A 19,050-nucleotide genomic window follows, 5' to 3' on the forward strand; every position below is an offset into this window, starting at 1 on the left:
TCACGGAAATTAACTGGACACAGCAAAGCAGGCAAGAGTTCCAGGCTGCTGAAAGGCACTTTTCCTGCTTGGCAGGTGAAGCCAGTGCTCATCTCTCCAGGCTTTCATCTTCCTACACAACAGTCAAGCCTCACCTTGCCTGATACCTTCCTGTGTCTGAGACGTAGTGGTTTGTTTCCCAGCCTTGCTATTAGACCATGAACCTCCCAGAGGCAAGCACCAGTCTTAGCTACCACTGAAGCTCCTGCGTGCTTACAGAAGGTGGCACCAGCAGTGTCAGATGAGCAGACAGGAATACCCAGGAACTGGACTCCCAAGCAAGCAGCTGGTAGGACAAGCTGATCCTAGGAGCCTTCTGATCTTAAACTTCTGAAAGCAATTTAGTTTTGGTGGCCAGTGCAGGACACTTTCAAGACAGCTAGAGGGCATGGGGAAAGCGGTGGAAACTGATGTTTCTTGTTAGAACAGGAGGCACAGATGTTGGCCACCTGTGGGGCTCTAGCCTTGCCAACAGGATCTAACCGCCATCTGACCCACGGGAAAAAAAACACTCAGGAAGGACTTCGAGTGCAGCAGAGGAACCAACAACCTTCAGCATGATGAAAAAACCAGGGAGGGGGTGGGGAAAGTCAATTCCACCAAATGGATTTAAAACTCTCCCTAAAACGAAGGAGTTCAAGAGAAGATGGGGGTTTAAGAGATGGAGTTTCGTGATCTCCAGCCCCTAGGAAGCTTGAGAAGGGTTTAGGAGGCTGGGCAGCACACAGGAAGGAGGCCAGGCTCCCATCTGGAGAGCAGGGGGTGGGGGTGGGGCTGCAACAGATGGAAGGAAAGTTGCAGCTGGTGGCAATGCACTTTCATGTGTAAAGTTTGGTCCTCAGAGGATTGTGATCCAGCTCTGAAGGCAGCAGTGGGCAGGTGGCTCTGCTCCATGCTCCTCCTTCTCCCCCACATTAACACCCAGAGCACTTGACAGCTGCTCTGAGCCAGGACTCAGCCACCCTGCCTTCCGCCAGCGTCCCTTTCAACAGGCAGAAGCTGGCATGGTGACACCTTGGCATGCTACAACGGCAGAGGACTGAGATGCTTCTGCCGAAGGGGGTAGAGGAATAGAAGGAATGAATCCAGGCTCCCCAGAGGGACCTGGTGGACAGGAGGAGGGGGTGGGGGAATCGGGGAAAACACGTTCATGATTCATGCACAGGTTCTGGGTTAAGTTCTGGCTGAGGGGTGGCACTGAGGGACAAGACAAAAGCCAGCAAATTCTGAGGCCCTGGGCCCATTTCAACCTCAAGGTGTTCCTTGAGAACACACCTTTCATTTTTTGGCATCTCACTTGCCACTGTGCTTTGCTACCGTGCTTTGAAGTGATTTTACATCCTCTGGCTCTCAGGGCCAGCCACCTGTTTCAGCATATTTAGAGCTCGCCAGTGGGAACAGAGGCTGCTGGCTCAATCCTGCCAACTCCCAGAGCTCCCCCTGATCACACACACTTCTGTGCACTTCATGGGGGAGCCTCACCACCCAGTCTCCCCAGCTCAGCCCAGAGAGCAGCAGCAGGGTATCACATTTCTAGCTTGCCTTCCTTCTCTTTATTTGTGCTGGTCTGTGCAAAACCAGAAATTAGCAACATGTCTTGTTAAAGCCTAAGTGCTTTGTTTAGAATATTCCATCTTGCTTCCTTTGATTTTTTTTTTTTTTTTTTATAAAAAGATCAGAACCCAGTCCCTTATCATGACTGAGTCCATTTTTCTAAGATGTCTCTGTTGGAGATAATAATTTAAGTGTTTCTGGAGTGGAGGAAGCCTCTCTCTTCCTAGTGGGAGGTCTTCTTTGTTCCTTTTCCAAACTTGGCATCAAGACCGAGACCTATGGAAAGGAGAAAAGCAGCTTAAGTTTCACAGGAGGCCGTGAAGCCACCAATGACCTAAGGAAGCCAGCCTAGAGCCCCTAAGGTGGGCTTTAGATGCCACAAACTTTGTTTTGTTTTTGTTTGTTTCGAGACAAGGTCTCGCTACATAGATATAGCTTTCCTGGAACTCACTCTGTAATTAGAGACCTGTCTGTCTGCCTCTGTTTCCCAAGCACTGGGATTAAAGGTATGTATCACTTTGCCCAGCTTTGGGCATGACACACTTTGGATGACTAGTTGTATATAGCTTCCTCAAAGACAGAGAATGCCAACAAATGAAAAGTCACCAAGACACTGCTAACACACACACACACACACACACACACACACACACACACACCAACACCAGAATCAAAATTCCCCAGCTGTTTACAGCTTGCCTATAAACACAGACAGACAGACAGACAGCTATTTCTTTCAGCTCTCATATAACACCACAGGTTAGCAGGGGAGTAAATAACAGACTTTGTCCCACTCAGGATCCTGAAAGCCCATATCATTAAAGGACATCACTAAGATGGAATGCACAGGAGGAAGACTGCATTACAAAGAGTGCTTCCTTTCCTCCTTTAGGGATGTTTTCTCTAAAATAACAAGATAAGTCTCTGCCACTTTCCCTCTGTGGCCCCTGCAGGCACTTGCTCTGGGTAGAACTCACCCAGGAAAACCAGCACGGTGCCCACCCACTGCATGGAGCTGATGGGGTTTGCGAAGAGGATCACAGAAGCCAAGATGGTGAAGAACTTCCGTGTTGTGGTGATGATGGAGCAGGTCAGGGGACCAAAGTACACGACTGTCATGAAGATAAAGCTCTAGGAAGAGAAGATGTGTGAGACTGAGCACAGCCCTGAGGTCACCAGAGATACCAGGGCTAACTGGAATACCCTCTGCTCCCAGCCATTCTTTCTCAAAGACCCAGGAGGGAAGCCAACCTGCCTCCCCCAACAAACTCACCTGACCCAAGGCACTAGTCAGGCCGAAGAGCAGGATGTTGTAGGTGATGGTCGGGTACCTCTCTGCAAAGCTCAAGAACTCCCAGAGCTCCCCAGTAAATAGGATCCCTAAAAAGATCAAGAGGTGACCAGCATGTCTTATGCTTACCCACACACTGCATGCAGCCTGCTTAAATACCATTCGGGTGGCTGGGTGAGGAACCGGATGTGGAGTTTATTCTAGCCTGAAATGCATCTTCCTCAAACTCTTACCTAGTTACAGAAACCAACTTCATTTTCCAAGAAAGACTTCGAAGTTAATGGTTTTCTTCTGCCAAAGTGATTGATGTTGGGTATGTCTGGCTTGTATCTATAATCTCAGAGTTTGGGAAGCTGAGACTGGAAGGATTGGGAGTTCTAGGTTAGCCTCAACTAGAGTGAGAAAATGCCTCAGAAAACAAAAGTAAAAACCAAATCCAGTGGGTTGGAGAGACGGATCAGTGGTTAAGAGAATTGACTGCTCTTCCAGAGGTCCTGAGTTCAATTCCCAGCAACCACATGGTAGCTCATAACCATCTGTCATGGGATCCAATGCCCTCTTCTGGTGTGTCTGAAGACAGTGTATATAAAAGAAATAAATCTTTAAAAACAAAACAAAACCAGCAACTTAAAAAGTGATCGAATGCAGACATCCTTAGATGTTGCAGACACTGTGACCCATACATAAATCTGCAGTGCAAGGAAGCTCCTGGAATTGGTCACCTCTAGCCATCTACTGAAGGCTATTGTCTTCTCCATTAACCCCAGTGTGCTACATGAAAAATACTTTTTCAGACTTGAGAAAGTTAGGAATTACTGACTCCAAAGCAAAGACCTTCATCTGTGAACTCCATTCAGTGCAGTCGAAGTTGGCAAGCACTACACTCATGTCTCATTTGCCTCATGAGAGAGATGTTCCTAGGTATCTCTGTGTGTTTCACTGTGTGTCTTCTTGACATCTGGAACATGTCTACCCTTATAGTGTTAGTAACAGGGGGAGGAGAGATAGTGCCAGCACTGGTCTTTCCAGGAAGGTCTCTCAGGCGTTGGGTAGTAGGGCATGTTGGAATTAAGTCAGGCCCTTGGCCTGCAAGAAGTTAACAAATGGAAGCCAAGCTAGGGGATAACTGGATGAGAGCAGTCTGCCCTCTGGTGATCTGTGCACAGAACAGCAGAATGGCTCCTTACCAGCACCGAGCAAGACGGTGGACCAAAGGTTGATGTTCAACATCATGTGGTTGGAACCTGTTTGGTAATGAGCCCGCATATGGTCCTGGGAAACACCTGTCAGTCCATCCAGGGTCAGAGATAAGAGCTGGGAAAGGAAAAAGAGCAGCTGACAGTGAGCTGGCCAGCAGGGTGCCTCCCTAACCCAGGACACAAAAAGGTGCTACCTTAAGGCAGAGTCCTCAGAACTAGAGCTACCTATGGTCAAGGTGTAGGGGGGTAGAGAGGCCATGTCAGCCTTTTTCCTGGCAGGCACTGGACTGATCATAATGGGGCTGTAATCAGAGTAGAGCAGGAAGCCCACTGGTTCTCAATGTTAAAGCCTACAAGCTGGTACACAGGGCCTGAGCCAGGGAGCTGGGCAAGGGCAGCTTCGTCCTGCAGGCTGGCTCTCTGGCTTGGTAAGAACTGTGTTCCAGCCTGGCAGTGGTGGCACGCGCCTTTAATCCCAGCACTCAGGAAGTAGAGGCAGGCAGATCTCTGTAAACTGGAGGCCAGCAAGATCTACAAAGCAAGTTCCAGAATAGCCAGGGCTATGCAGAGAAACCCTGTCTCAAAGAGGGAGGGGCAGGGGAAGAGGGAGAGAACTATGCTCCAGAGTCTAGGCTCTATGATCAGACTGCTTGGCCTGGAACCCTGACTGCCACTTAAATGTGTGACAGTGGTCAAGTGAGTTAGCTTCTCCTCAGTTTCTTTACTTGTAAAATGGAGCTAACACTGCTTGTGTTAGGAGACTGTTGTAAGAGTTAATCAACGACGATGTGAAGCACTTGGGTCAGGGCCTAATACTTAATGATAGTTCTCATTCATTCAAGTCTGGCTTCTGTGTGGCCCGGAAACCCGGGGATGCACACTCCATTCTTTCCTCCTCAGCTCTTAGGTATCTCTGAGCTCACACGAGGATCTAGGCAGACTTCCGAGCACTCTTCTCCAGGAAAAGCTTTCTTAGCTATGGCTAAATATTTCAGGCTTCTTGTTGTGGCCATGGCAGAGCCAGGGACCTTGCAGCAAAGATAGCAACAGGAGTCAGGGGACAACACCCTCCCTTGGCTTTCTGCCTGCTTTGTTGGGGCTGTCCTTGGTGGAATCTGCTAGAAAAGGCTGCCTTCACAAGAGGGCTGCATACCAGAAGAATCTCGCCAAAGCCGACAGTGTGCTCCTCTATCCCAACCACTTTCTTGGGCTTATACATGAAAAGAGCCACGCCAGCCACAATTAGCAATACACACAGGTACTTGGCCAGTGGGTACTTCTTCTTCAAGAGGGTCACTCCGAGGAGCATAACTACAGAAAAACAAACAAAAGACAGTGAAATTCAAGTCCCACCCCAACACCCTCCTCCTGAAGCCATGTCAAGACTGAGGGAGAAACGTCTGAGAAAGAAGCCCTACAGAGGGTGAGGTGGGAGGGGTGTCAGGCCGGCACCTAGATAAAGATGATTGAGCAACAGGGCTTGAGTAGTGCACAGGTGGGGAAAGGAGAGGACAAAAGTCAAAGGTCCAGGAAGAACCCGGGCAAGGGTGAAGAATAAGGAGGGGAAGACCAGACACTGAAAAGAGGCTACTGGCCCCAATGGGATCCCAGGTGTGTGGTGACAATGTAAACACGGAGATGCTACAGAAACTGAGGACACAAAGTAGGCAAAGTCAGCCTCTGGCTCCCACTTGGCCTTTGCACACCATAGGAAGCAATGCCAGTGACAGGAAAGACACTAGAGACCTGGGATGGGATGATGATACCCAGAGCCACAGAGGAAGCTAGAGCTCAGAGTCTCTGCTTACCTGGAATTGGCTTGCAGGATTTACCGAGGACCTGAAATAAAAGTGAGCAAATAACTTCTGAGAGTCTGTGGTGTGCCAGGAAGTATGTCAGGTGCTACATTAAGAGGTGCTAGCATTGGACCTGAACCCAACAGCTTGGCCCCAGGAGGCAGCCCTCTCATGGCCAAACCCAAACCCGTACCCCAATTCTACGTGCTAAACTCTACACTCTTTCTTAAGCATACTCTGCTTTGAATGTTCCTTCCTTCCTTTTTTTAAAAAATTTTTTATTTTGAACATAATTTCAAGCTTTGCTTTGAACATAGTTTCAAGTAGCCCAGGATGGCTTTGAACCTGATACACTGCTAAGGCTGAACATGATCTTGAGCCTCTGATTCTGATCCTTCAGCTTCTACCTCCCGGGTGCAAGGATTGCAGGAGTGCGACATCATGCCTGGCTCACGCAGTGTTGAAAATGGAACCCAGGTCTTCACACATGCTAAACGACCATGTGAGCTAGATCCCTAGCCTTCTAGGATTGTTTCCTCTTATTTAAATCACAGACCTGAGGGGAAGATAAGGGAAGATCCCCTTAGTCCTGTCCACACAATTTCTGAGCCAACTCTCATCTCACCCTGAGGTTTCACCTGAGTTGGATAGTTGACAAACTGCAGTGCTGAGTTGCTGGAGACCATGGCGCCCACATAGGAGACAGAGCAGGCAGCATAGAGCCAGGTCCTAGTGCGATCCACCCTGGCAGTGTCAAAAAACTGGATCACTGGGAGAAGACAAAAAATAAAACAAAAACAAACAAAACATACAAGAGAAACCGGGTGGGGCAAGGATGGACCACTAAGCAAAAAGTTGAAGCCATAGGAAAGGAACTGGCCTGTCAAGAAAGACCGCTATTTCTATCCTCTTAAGCTGGGAAATCTCTGAAAATTATTCATCTCCCCAGTTCCCCTTAAGCCTAACACAACCACATGCAGAGTGGAGGTAGGGAGTCATTGAATTCAAGAAAAAAAAGGCTTAACTCTGCTGATAGGAACAAAGACATGTTTGAAGCTGACATACAAAGCAAAGTCAAAGGGATAAAGGGGAAAATGTTCTAAGTATTTTCAATGGGGATTTGGAATGCTGAAGGCCCAGTCATTTCCAACTCAAAAGTTGGTATCATTTAAAGGCCTAATATTTTAATCTCATTTCACAGCCATTGGTTTTACAGACTGCAGAGAAGCTGTTTAAATACTCAAGGGTATAGAGGTGGGGAAAACTTTGATTTTTAAAGAAGAATCCATATCTATGCCCAGAATATGGGAGAAAGGAGAGAGCACCCAACAAATTACTATGAGGTACTCACAGATCTTGGCAAACATAGCATTGATCACACACTGGATGAAAACCAAAGTTAAGGCAAAGGTGAACGTCTCCTGTTTGGGTCCTTCTCCATACTTTCCTCTTGTTCTGAGATGAAACACATTTAAAAAAAAAAAAAAAAGAGGGGAGAAATTAGTTTGTGTCACTTGGTGTCATCAAGTATGTTCAGCGCCACTGAGAGCTTCGGCAGTATCATGCTTTTGTGGTTGTAGTTAGAGTTAGTAAGGATTACTGTGCTTATTTACCCACAGGGGACGATTTGATTTAAGCCTAAAAACTACATGCCAGCCTACTGATACCATAGCCTAAGGAAAGAATATCCGTAAAGGACACGGGTAGGGGCAACAAAGAAAATCAGACAGCGGAACAAAAGTATCCCCAGTAGAAAAATAAAGCAACAAAAGCAAGACCGAGAGCACTATGATTACCGGTCTGCAAACACATCGCGCTTTTTTTTTTTTTTTTTTTTTTTTAAAAAAAAAAAAGGATCTGGCTCAGGTCAGGGAACGCTCTTGGAATCAACAAAAGTAAAAATATTTAATGGAAGAAGAAGAATCGCGTCCCAAAACTTCTGAGGCCGGCCCTGCTATTTTAGAATTACTAGGATGCTCAGCTAGCAATGCATAATAACAGGGTGCAAAAAAAGGTCAGAGGGCCGAGCCGGAGAAGAGAAAAACCTGTACGAAACACAGGAAGCCTGAGGACTAGACCGTAAAATGGACGGTGGGGACTGGATCTCTGCCCTGGTTGGGGGATGCTAGCAGTCCTGCCCCCTCAAGGGTCTGCTCACATCTTCTCCTGCAGTATCCCATAGTAGAAATAGCAGACAAAGACACCCAAGAAGCAGAGCGGCAGGCGCAGCCGATCAGGCACCAGGGATTTGCTAGCGGCCATGAGACGCACGGACGAGTCGGCCGAAGATCCGTTCAGAGCAGGTAGCGGTACCGGCGGCGAAGGCGAAAGCTCCAGGCGGACATCGCCGGCCGGCGGCAGGGACCTCATAGGAGCTGCGTGCGACCGCCAGCTCGTAGGCCGGAGCAGCCACCTCCAGATATGCCCGCTCAGAGCTTCCGAGAGGGAAATGCCTCCCGCCCAGGCAGGAGCGTTTTAGGAAAGAAGGCAGGCTTTAAGACCTTGGCTCCATTCCTGGTGTCCAGGAAAGCCAGCCATATAGAGGTTATTGTCTCATCTTTTAGATTTTTCCGATCAGGCAACGCCAAGGACACCTACAAGCCGGAGCTCGATGGGGAGGCCTAGGAGATTATGCGGCGTATAGTGATGACGTACAAGTATGTGGATGTTATCAATTGGCTACGAGGAGCGAAAATAGACAGATGGGCGGAGAAAGAGGCGGTGAGGCCAGGAGAGCCAGTCAATTTTATTTATTTATTATTATTTTTTTTTTTTTTTGCAGTTGGCTGTCAGGCATTGGCTGGGTCCTAACGCCAAGAACGCTTCATAGAGCCTTAGCGCCCTCTAGCTGCTGCCCAGCGTCAGCGACTCCAACCCTGTCTACCCCGCGTTCAAGACCTGGCTGAGAAGTACAGGTCCTTTTCATTGGGCACTTCAACTAAGTTTTCATGGCAGGGAGCCACTAGGCAGGCTCCGTGATAGATCAGGGCTCTTATCACTTAGGAGCAGCACAGCACGTATTGCTTAAATTCCGAGCTACAGTTTTGTCACTCTGTAAACGATGGGTAATTAGTAATAACCACCCCGTCAATCATTGAATGTTCTGAGGATTAAATGAGCTAAGGTTTGCCAAAGTGTTTTATAAACTGTAAAGTGTGCTGTGCAAGTTTGAAGTATTATTAGTCATCACATTTTCTCAACTCTAATCGTATTTCCTCACCTCTTCGAGGTGAAAAATTCAAGTTTACTGAAATGCCTTTTTAAAACAACAGCAAAAAAGACATGATCTCATGTAGCTCGGGCTGTCCTTGAATCTGCTATGTAGAAGAATAACGTTGAACTCACAATCCTCTTCTCTCCACCTCCCTTCCAAGGACTTAAGTAAATTTTCTTCAAGACCTCCCAACTCTCCAATGAAGCAACCCCCTACAACACACCCCTTCCTATTATTGGTCTCATCCATGGACTTCTCCCTGATTCAACAGTTGGGTCTCCACCTGCTTTGCTAGAATTGCAAAAGCAAGACTAACACCAGATCACCAAGTCCCCTACCTAATAACAGTCCCAATTTTCAGGCAGTTGTGGGTCTTGGGGTTGCTTTTCTCTTCTAGCAGGCTTGCTCCTCTGGCACAGCCTCAGGCAAAGGAAGGAAAGGCAGGCAGCACCACACCCATCACTGGGGACCTGACTCACTAAGGCTTTGGGGACAAGCCAGGCATCTTTCAGGGCTAGGAGGACTAAGAGGGAATAGGGTCTGTCCCTTGCCTAGTGTCACCTTTTTTTAACTCTCTTACCCTTTGGTTTACTCTACTGAATCAACAGACACTTCCAGGGAACCAAACAGTAACTGGGTGAGTCTGGCTTCTATTTCTGCCTTTGGGACCTCGGACAGTTCACTTGACATGGGTTGAGTTTCCCATGTGTTTTTTATTTTTTACTTTTCTTATCCAAAGGCTTATATATTTGGTAATGATCAATAACAAGATGCCCATACAATCAGAATTGTGACCCAATACCCAACCCAGATATATCAAGTACCTTTGACTGACAGAGACATGTGAACATCCGCCTCCATGTTCGCCTCTCTTTCTCCTCTCCTCCCGTGTTTTTTATTTTTTCCAAGACAGCGTTTCACTGGATGTCCTGGCACTCTCTGTAGAGCTGGGTGGCCTTGAACTCAGAGATTCACCTGTCTCTGCCTCCTAAGTGTTGGGATTAAAGGTGTGTGTTGTTGCCTCCACCACCACCTGGCTGAGTTTCCCTGGTGAGATCAATGGTGATAACCAGCAGGGGAGCTCTTTGGTAAGAAAGTACCAGCTGTGAAGCCATCTGGGTGCCATTCCTCCCTCCTTGACTTGGTACAGTCTTTTGCACAAAGCTGTTTAATCTTTTGGACATTCCTTCACTCAGAGTGGTTCTTCTCTCATCCAACAGTTGTCATATTTTCAATGACATTCTTTTAAATCCTCTAATCTGGTTTGCTGGTGATTACCAAACAGATTGATAGTTCTTGGGATAGCTGGGGGATGGGGGGTTCTGAGACAGATATGATTGTACCATTAGGGTAAACTTTCCACCCAATAGAATGGAAATGTCTTTTGCTGAAATGCTTCATAAATTCCATGCACTAACACACTAGCAGAATGTTGGGATGGCAATTCCCACATAGCTCTTACATCTTGAGAAGCTATGAAAGGACAAGGATGGTTTCTGTATCCCCTCCAGGAAGGCACATTCTTGCCATGGGTACTCACTGAAACACAGATAGGCATGGTAGCTACAGCCTTAATGCTGTCCCAGCTCAAGTTATTCCCTGGTCTCAATTCCCTGCAAGTACAAGGAGTATCTGCAATGCCAGACTGTCTCCTTCAGTTGTATTCATGTTCTCTCTCAAGTCCACTGTCCCTCAGGAGCCTTTGGGGACTCGTATTAAGATGGGCCCCTTCCCTAGTGACTTCCATGTCTACTTGCAGGACACATCATGTTCTCCATTCTAAACAAGACTTCATGAGTACACTGTTAGTGTGTCTTTGAGAAGAGCCTCTAGCAAGGCCCCATCCATCCAGCAAGGAGACTCTGTGTAGCCCTGGCTGTCCTCGAACTCAGAAATCCGCCTGCCTCTGCCTCCCAAGTGCTGGGATTAAAGGCGTGTGCCACCACTGCCCGGCTGAGACCACTGTATGTTAAATGGAGGTCCCTTCTCCTGAAGACAGGCTAGAGTGATGGATACAGTACCCTCCATTCTACCTCACTCCTCCCATCCCAGGCATTCAGAAAACTCAAACTGCTGGAATACTTATTTATTTGGTCTATTAAAATCAAGATCTGCAAAAAAACAAACAAAAAACCACAGTAACCTCTAAACACAAGATAAGAAACCTTGAACATTAACATTCTTCAATTTCGTGTAAGCTCTGCAGTACAGAAAATATACAAACTTCAAATAGCTGCAAAAATAGTGTCTTTGGGAGAAAATAGAGTTTCTACATCGATACAAGAAAAATAGGCATTTTTCTAATTCAGCCCAACCCTGGAATGGGTAGAGGGTACAGAGCTGCTATATGCCCCCTGGAGCAGGGGGTGGGGTGGGTGGGTGGGGGTATGAGGCCACTACATGCCCCTGGTGGAATGACAGATCCCTCTTCCCAATATTCATTTTGGGCTGGGATGCTGCTTAAGACAATCTTTAGTCAGGGAAAAATTGAGATGAAAATGCCACTTGGGAAATCTCGTGGTCCCCTGCCAATAGCTGACTGACTGGTCAAGTATTCTGGCCCTGAGGACCACTCTGGTCAGCTCCTCTAGGAGGGAGGCATCTGGTCTGCCTTTCTGTGTCTCTAGAAGTGGAGCTGTCAGGAAGCCTGTGGCATCTCCCCTCTCTCAGTCACAGCCAACTTGTTCCATGACAAGAGCCTCTTACAAGTCATTTGAACTCACACCCTGGGCCAGAAGACTCAAGACCTTCTAGTGGGTAAGGAAGCCGCAGGGACACAAGTGTAAGTTGTGAGCTGCTGAGCTGCTAGTGGAGGAGCTAAGACTCCTCCCTTTTTGGAGGGGCTGATGTCCACCAAAGGACCTGGGGCTTTGACACAATAAATGAAAGTGCTCAAAGGCCAAGAGGGGAGGGCTCCTCCATCCCCCAGCTTGGGAAGCTAATGAAGAGCTTGCCACCAAGGCACTAGTCTCCGTGGTAAAGTGTGGTAGGGGTCTGGGGGGACTCAGACTACCAAGGAACTCTGGAAAAGCACAGACTCTTCTGATGGTGGGGTGCGCTGCCATGGCTCAAATGGCAGTGAGGAGGCCTTGGAAGCTTCTGGATCCTTCCGAGGTGGTGCCCTGGGGCTGGCAGGGGGAAGAGGAGAGCCAGGGCTGGAGGGGCAGTTGCGGAAGATGAAGCCCATACTGGGGAAGAGCGGCTTGATCAAGCTGACAGGGCAGAAGGCAGAGCCAGTCGGGTTGAAATGGACTTTGTTCTTGTCAGGACAGGAAGTCAAGAAGGCCAAGTCAGGACCTGGGGACCTGAGGGACGGGGAGAGACACAGACACATAAGTACAAGAAAAATAGCCAGTGAAACAAGGGTGGCCTCAGCAGGGCATCTGGGGAGCCGGAAGGGTGGCTGCCTCAGCAGGGTGCCTGGGAGCTGGGTCCCTGCTCAGACAGGACAGTAACCTGGTCAAAACCCGGAAAGCTCCGCCACTTTTGAGGCCCCTCAGGTCTCACTCTGCTGTGGTGGGTTTTGCCTGAAGCAGGTTCTCAGCCCTGCTCACATCTGAGGTTGATGAGTCTGTACTGTGGGGTCATGGTAGAGAACACTTCCCTACAAGTCCAGGACACTTAACAGTATCCTTGGACTGTACCAGCTACACAGCAACAGGATCATGCCCCTTTCTCTCTAGTTATGGCAACTAAGAGTCTCTTGGGCAAGGGGTTCTACTGTACAAGGCACTGGGTTCTACTCCCCAGTATAGAAATATATATACACATAAGGGGCTTCCCAGTACGAAAGAAAGTTGCTGACATGAAGAAAACCCAGAGTTCTTAGGAAATAACTGATCAACACCACCTTCTTTAAAGGTCTAATGCAGAGTGGGAAGCTAGCAGAGATGACCAGGAAGCTGCTCTAGCTTCATGAGTCTGTGACAGAATGAGGACCAGTCACAGCCTCACTTCCACCTGCCTCTGTGGGGTGGGGGAAGCTAGAAGAAAGAGCCCAGCCTGCACAAGCTGCAGCACAGAACCTCTTCCTCCACAGTGCCTCACGAGGACCAGAAGCCGGAAGAACACCAGGCAGCAGTGGGAACAGTAATGAAGACCTGCTGACAGTGGTTGGTTTTTTTTTTTTTTTTTTTTTTTTTTCCAGAACGCCTACCCCCATGGGTTGTTCTCTCCCTCAGTTGAGATACAAATGGTGCCCTCAATGCCCCAAACCCAGACCTAGCCAAATCTTAACTCCCACACCATGACTAAACTTCCTGGCTGCTATCAAAACCACAACTTCCAGTGTGAATCTGCCTAAACGAATATAAAGCTACAGGAGAAAACAGAGCAAGCTCTCCCGGGCCTGCAAAGGGGACTGGGGTGGCCTCTGGAAAGGCCATAGTCAAACCCACACAGATGGTAAAGAGATCAGTGTTTGGCTTCTGAACCATCCAATATGATTTGAGAATATTCCAAAGTTCTTTCTTGCACAAATTAGAAATTTCTCTCTGGAAGTTTATAACACTGGAACTGAACAGCCAGGGGGTAAAGAAATACCGACATGTTCATTCTCTCTCACTCATTCATATTCATTGTCTGTCTGTCTCTCTGTCTCTGTCTGTCTCTACACTCCCCTCTCCCCCGCCCCCCTATTACTCTCTGATTATGGTCTAGCAAGTCCTCACACTTTCCCCAGGGATAGTTTAAAAAAAAAAAAAAAAAAATGGAAGGAACAAAAGGCTTGGGTTTCAGATCTCTTTCCTTCCAGCTCCCGCTGTGCCTGTGGCTGGCATGTGGGCAGAAGGCAGGTTTCTATGGAGACAATGATAAGCAAAGATTTAAGTGCTCAGAGTAGGTAGTGTCAACAAGTTTGATCATGGAAAATCTGTGAGACCGATCGTCTGATGTTGACAACCTCTAGACACTGGAGACTGAAGAAGGACCTGTCAGGTGGGACAACACTGGCTCCCCTTCCATATTGTCCCTCCCTCCCTCCCTCCCTCCCTCCCATACTTCATCCATGGGATGTACTCACGTGGCCTCCTCAAACACACGCACTCTCTCACAGCCTTCAGGGGGCTCCCGTTTGAAGACGTAGCTGTGATTGGGCCGAGGGGAAGCAGCAAAGGCAAGGACTGGAGATGGACTGCCATCTTCTAGGAAGGCTGGGCGGCCTGGAGAGGAGGCTACAAGGAGAGCAGGGCTGAGTTAGTGGAGACAAAGGAAAACTACTTTCCTCAGCTCAAGACTTCTGTATAAAGGGGCCAGGGAGCTCTGCTATTTGGGCTTGTGTGTTTCATGCTATATACCACTGGAGATGGGGGTTGTAGCTTAGCCGTAGAGCACTTGTTAAGCAGTGTGAGGCCATGGGTCCTATTCCTATTAGCACCACCAAAGGGAACAAAACTTGTTGAATTGATGGAAAAGATTTCTTTCAATCCTGTATTCCCAGGAGCCAAAAGAATGCCTGGATCTCTGACACAAAGGAAATTCCTGCTGTCCTCTGCCTTCTCCTGGGGTCAGTGACCTGCCCAAGGAACACCATAGCTTCATCCCATCTGTATTTTGGAAAGCTAGCCCCTTCTTGCAGAGAGGACTCCTGTATTAACTCCAAGAAGTAACCTTGACTCTGTCCCACTCAGAGGATAACGTTTTTCTCACTTTCCATCCCGTGACTGCACTTTGCCTAGGTGTGTATATTGACTTCATCTGTGTTTCTCTTACACTTATTCCTTCTCATTCTGTGCTCTGTTTATTTCCTGTGTATATTGGTAGGTCGTGCCCTTGACTAGCCTAGCTTATAAGGTTACTATGAATGAGTCAGGTGGTGTGGGCAACAGTGCTTTCTAACATAGGCTGTTGGGATTCCTGCCTTATTCTAAGTGGAAAGCCAAAGCCTGAATGGAAGAAACTATGTATTTAGAATCAGAAATTTATAGAATCAGTCTGGGTCAAACATGCAGGACCCTGAATAAGAGACTACATTCTCTTATCTAATTTGTAACTGCCTTGAAGCTCTTGCTGGATACGAGTCAAGGGGACCCTGGAACAGAGATGGACAAGCTTTCTACCTTGGCAGCCTGAACCTCAGCCAAATAACAGGGATGGGAAAGGCTGCTCTTTTGGGTAAGAGACTTTATAATATAAACTTGGAGTCAGAGTGCTGTAAGGACCGTTATTATCACAGGTATGGTGTGCAGAATGACGACTCACACAGATGCTGGTTGGCTCATAATGCTAGGCCTGGAATGCTTTACAGCAAAGGTCAGTGGAGCCCCTGCTGTAGCCCAGAGCCAGCTCTAGTGCTCTGGTTCCATGACTTACCTTTGTTACTATGGATAGATGCCAGCTCCTCGGTGGCACTCTGGTGCTCCTCACGGCTGGCCTGGCCAGGAGGCTGGGGGGATGCCAGTGGCATGGAGGGAGAGCTGGTCAGGTTGCCTGGTTCCAGGAGGAGGGGTTGGTCACAACTGCTATTCTGTGGAGGGGCTGGAGCACGGTGCCCATCAGGGACCTCAAGTATCTGATGAGGAAGGAGAAGAGACTCAGTCCAAGGCCCTCAGGGGACTCCCTGCACCTTTTCTCTTAGCCTCGAGGAGAGAAGAATGTCACTTCCTCAAGCCATTTATTCTCTGACCTACCTGCAGTCTAGGAGAAACTGTTTCTCCCAGAGTTCATTTTCCTCGAGACTTGTTAATCCCGTGTACATTTGTGTGATGTGATCAGTGCCCCTCTGTGTACGAGGTTCTTGGACATAAAGGCAATTGATACACATGGTGACATAATAGGGTCAAGGTACCAGAACACCGCACATGCAGGACAAACATGCAGATGGTTATCATACATTAAATACCTCGCACCCTCCTTTTTAAACATTTGACGGTATTTGGACCCCCAGTGAAGTAGTTGTGTTTATGTGTTTAGAGGCATAAGGAATCGCACATATATCCTCTTAAAATCAGCCAAAAGCTGGTGTAGTAGCACATGCCTTTAACCCCAGCACCCAGACTCTGTGAGTTCATCTCTGTGTTCTTGAACTCACATAAACCTTCCTGCCAAAATCAGACTAGTCTACATATGGAGTTCTAGGACAGCCAGAGCTACATAGTGAGAGCCTGTCTCAAAATAAACAAACACAGATAAAAACAAACAAACAAAAACTAGTTCATCAGAATTATGTTCATATAGCTCACCTGGCGCTCCCTAGCGGAACTGTGTCAATATAAAAATGGACCCGAGATGGCAAAGGAGGGAGCTGGTAATTCTGCCTGGGAGAGGGGCAGGAGAAGGCTGCATGTGGCAACTGTGCATGAAGGGCTGATGGGTGCCCGTCAGTAGTAGAGGGAGAGGGAAATAGGGACTGAAAGTAAGGTAGCGTGAGCTGAGGCACGTGTAGGTAAGGGTGGCAGTCAGCTGACGGTCTCCTCATAGCAGGGCCCTCTCTGTACTCATTTGTGAGGTTAACCCAACTTTACCGACATTAAAATTACAGCAGAAACAATCTCTGAGCATGTTTGTGAAGCAGTCCCTGAATTAGGCTAACTGAGGTGGGAAAAGCCACCATAAGTGGACATGGCACCATTCCCAGGCAGGGGTCCCAGACTGAATAAAAAGTAAAAGTCAAACTGAGCCCACGTGCTCATTGCTTTCTGCTTCATGACCATAGATGCCATGCGCCCCAATGCCTCACCCTCGTTACCATGACTGCCCACCATGATAGCTCACACCCTGGAACTGAGAGCCAGAATGTGCTTCCTTCCTTCAGTTGCTTTTGTTGGGTATTTGTCACAGCAAAGACAAAGAATTAACATGCCTGTCCCTCCCCCTCCCCCTGCTGCTCCTGTGCTTAAATGAACTCCATCTGTGTACTTCTGGAAGGTGGTGTTTACATGTTGTTGCTTCCAGAGCTACAGCCCAAGAGTTCCCAAAGAGTGGCACTGCTGTCTGCCCTCATGCAGGAGCAGCAGGTCAGGACTGTCGGGGCAGCCACCATGGGGCAGCCACCACTCACCCTCAGCAGCTCCTCTTCACCCTGCTCCTTCACAAACACCTCTTCCAGCTCCTGGTTGAGCCCTTCTAGGCTTCTGTGTAGACAAGGGCTGAGTCGAAGGACAGGGGATCCTGGTGGGAGGCTGGGAAGGGACGCCTAAGGAGAGGCAAATGAAGCAATCAGACGATGTTCCCACTCGGGCTCCAGACCGTTACCAGCTATGACTACAGGGAATGATCACATTCACATACCTTTTTTCATCACCTTTTTTCCAAGTTGGAAAAAAAAAAGAGATGAAAGGATGAGAGGATATTGCCAACTACAGATTGTTAACAAGCCCATTCAGAGGGGATTTCTCCAGGAACTGGAGCTTTGAGACACCAGGAAGATGCTACTAGTGTCACTGCCTTTATTGAGGCAGAGGAGAAAGACACTAAGGCCACTCAGTGGAGCCCAGCTTTGGACTAAAACTTCTCCTGACCATCCATGTGGCTCAGTGCTGCACAGCTGGACAGAACCCTATACACTAAAGAAGCCTGCTGTGAAGGAAGACAGAGGGCGAGCTGGTGGTCAGGGGGACAGCATACCCTCACTGCTCCCAGTACAGCATGGTCCCCTTGGACAGGGGAGCTCCGCTCCTTCTCCTTCCCACTGCGGCTCAGCTTTGTCCTCTGCAGCTGTTGCTTCAACTTGGTGATCTAGCAGAAAAGATGGAGGAGAAAGGACGGTGAGGCAAAGCCAAAGTATACTGATTCCTTCCCCTAGGTGAAGCCCCTGTCCATGGCTAATTCACAACAGTCAGAGGCTCAACTAAGCTAGATACTCTTCTGCTAGACTGGATTTTTAAAGTGTTATGCATCCCCTAAATCAGCAGTTCTCAACCTGTGGGTCATGACCTCTTGGGGGTGACATATCAGACATTTACAGTATGATTCCTAACAGTAGCAAAATTACAGTTATGACATAGCGACAAAGATAGTTTTATGGTTGGGGTCACCACAACATGAGGAACTGTATCAAAGGTCGCAGCTTTAGGAAGGTTGAAAGCTGTTGCCCTGGATGAGCCAGACTCCAAACAGAAAACATACAACATCATGGTTATGGATTGTAAGGGACACCTTCACACTAAGTGTATGAGTCAGGCATGGCAGCATACAGGTTAATCCCAGCACTTGGGAGGCAGAGGCAACTTGTAAGTTGCAGGCCAGCCTGGTCTACATAACAAGCTCCAGGTCATTTGAGGATACTTGGGAGAAAAAAAGGCAATGTCTCAAAGGGGGCAGGGGCAATGAGAAGCCTTTTCTTTTCTTTTTTAAGACTGTTTTTTCGGAGGCTGGAGAGACGGCTTAGTGATTCAGAGCACTTGCAGCTTACTGCTCTTGCTGTGGATCTGAGTTCGATTCCCAGCACTCACACATTAGCTTACAACCATCTGTAACTCAGATTCCAGGAGATCTAATGCTCTCTTCTGAATTCTGTGAACACTAATCATGCATACAGTAATAGACATACATATAGGCAAAACATTCATACATCTAAAATAAATATAAAAAAATTAAAAAATTTTTCAAAGGCTTATTTTTAATTGCGTGCATGTGTATGTGCGGATGTGTGCAAGTGATCATAGAGACCAAGGCACCAGGTCCCTTAGGGCTGGAGTTACACATAGGTGGCTGTGAGTTGTCTGACCTAGGTGCTGGGAACTCAACTCCAGTCCTTTCCAAGAACAATGAATGATCTTAACTGCTGAGCCATTTCTCTAACTTGGCTGGTTTTTTCTTTTTTCTTATCTTGAGACTAGGTCTCATTCTGTGTAGCCCAGGCTGTATTGAACACAACTTCCTGCCTTGGCCTCCTGAGTGTTGAAATTAAAGGCATTTGCCTCCATAGCGGGCTGAAAGTGGCATTTCCGAGGGTCAATAACCTTTCATTTCTCAGATGATTTTCTCAAGTATCCCACAGACCTTGAGACCGGGGAGTAT

General features: G+C 47.9%; 2 protein-coding genes across 5 annotated transcripts in view; both read right to left on the reverse strand.

The window, feature by feature from the left end:
• Positions 1-1,564: 1,564 nt before the first annotated feature.
• Positions 1,565-8,315, reverse strand: Slc35b1 (solute carrier family 35 member B1). 4 transcript variants are annotated; one of them, XM_034507468.2, is made up of 9 exons: positions 8,038-8,315; positions 7,231-7,334; positions 6,518-6,648; positions 5,892-5,922; positions 5,237-5,394; positions 4,072-4,198; positions 2,867-2,973; positions 2,571-2,724; positions 1,565-1,869 (listed from the first exon to the last, which is right to left on the reverse strand). In XM_034507468.2, exons 1-9 carry the CDS (start codon positions 8,247-8,249, stop codon positions 1,817-1,819), a joined length of 1,077 nt encoding a protein of 358 aa, XP_034363359.1. In that variant the 5' UTR covers positions 8,250-8,315; the 3' UTR covers positions 1,565-1,816. The 4 variants fall into 4 exon arrangements, with proteins under 4 accessions (XP_034363359.1, XP_034363360.1, XP_076792044.1 ...); XM_034507469.2 differs by having other exon boundaries at positions 6,518-6,623; positions 8,151-8,297; XM_076935929.1 differs by having other exon boundaries at positions 8,151-8,271.
• Positions 8,316-11,164: 2,849 nt separating this feature from the next.
• Positions 11,165-19,050, reverse strand: part of Fam117a (family with sequence similarity 117 member A) — a 43,777-nt gene continuing 35,891 nt past the window's right edge. The window contains exons 4-8 of the mRNA XM_034504370.2: positions 17,656-17,766; positions 17,090-17,224; positions 15,403-15,601; positions 14,114-14,264; positions 11,165-12,398 (exon numbers count right to left, since the gene is read on the reverse strand). Of these exons, the coding sequence (XP_034360261.1) occupies positions 12,098-12,398; positions 14,114-14,264; positions 15,403-15,601; positions 17,090-17,224; positions 17,656-17,766 (897 nt within the window). The 3' untranslated portion in view covers positions 11,165-12,097. The remainder of the gene's footprint in view (positions 12,399-14,113; positions 14,265-15,402; positions 15,602-17,089; positions 17,225-17,655; positions 17,767-19,050) is intronic.

This window comes from Arvicanthis niloticus, chromosome 6 (assembly GCF_011762505.2).
Source record: "Arvicanthis niloticus isolate mArvNil1 chromosome 6, mArvNil1.pat.X, whole genome shotgun sequence".
Taxonomy (NCBI): domain Eukaryota; kingdom Metazoa; phylum Chordata; class Mammalia; order Rodentia; family Muridae; genus Arvicanthis; species Arvicanthis niloticus.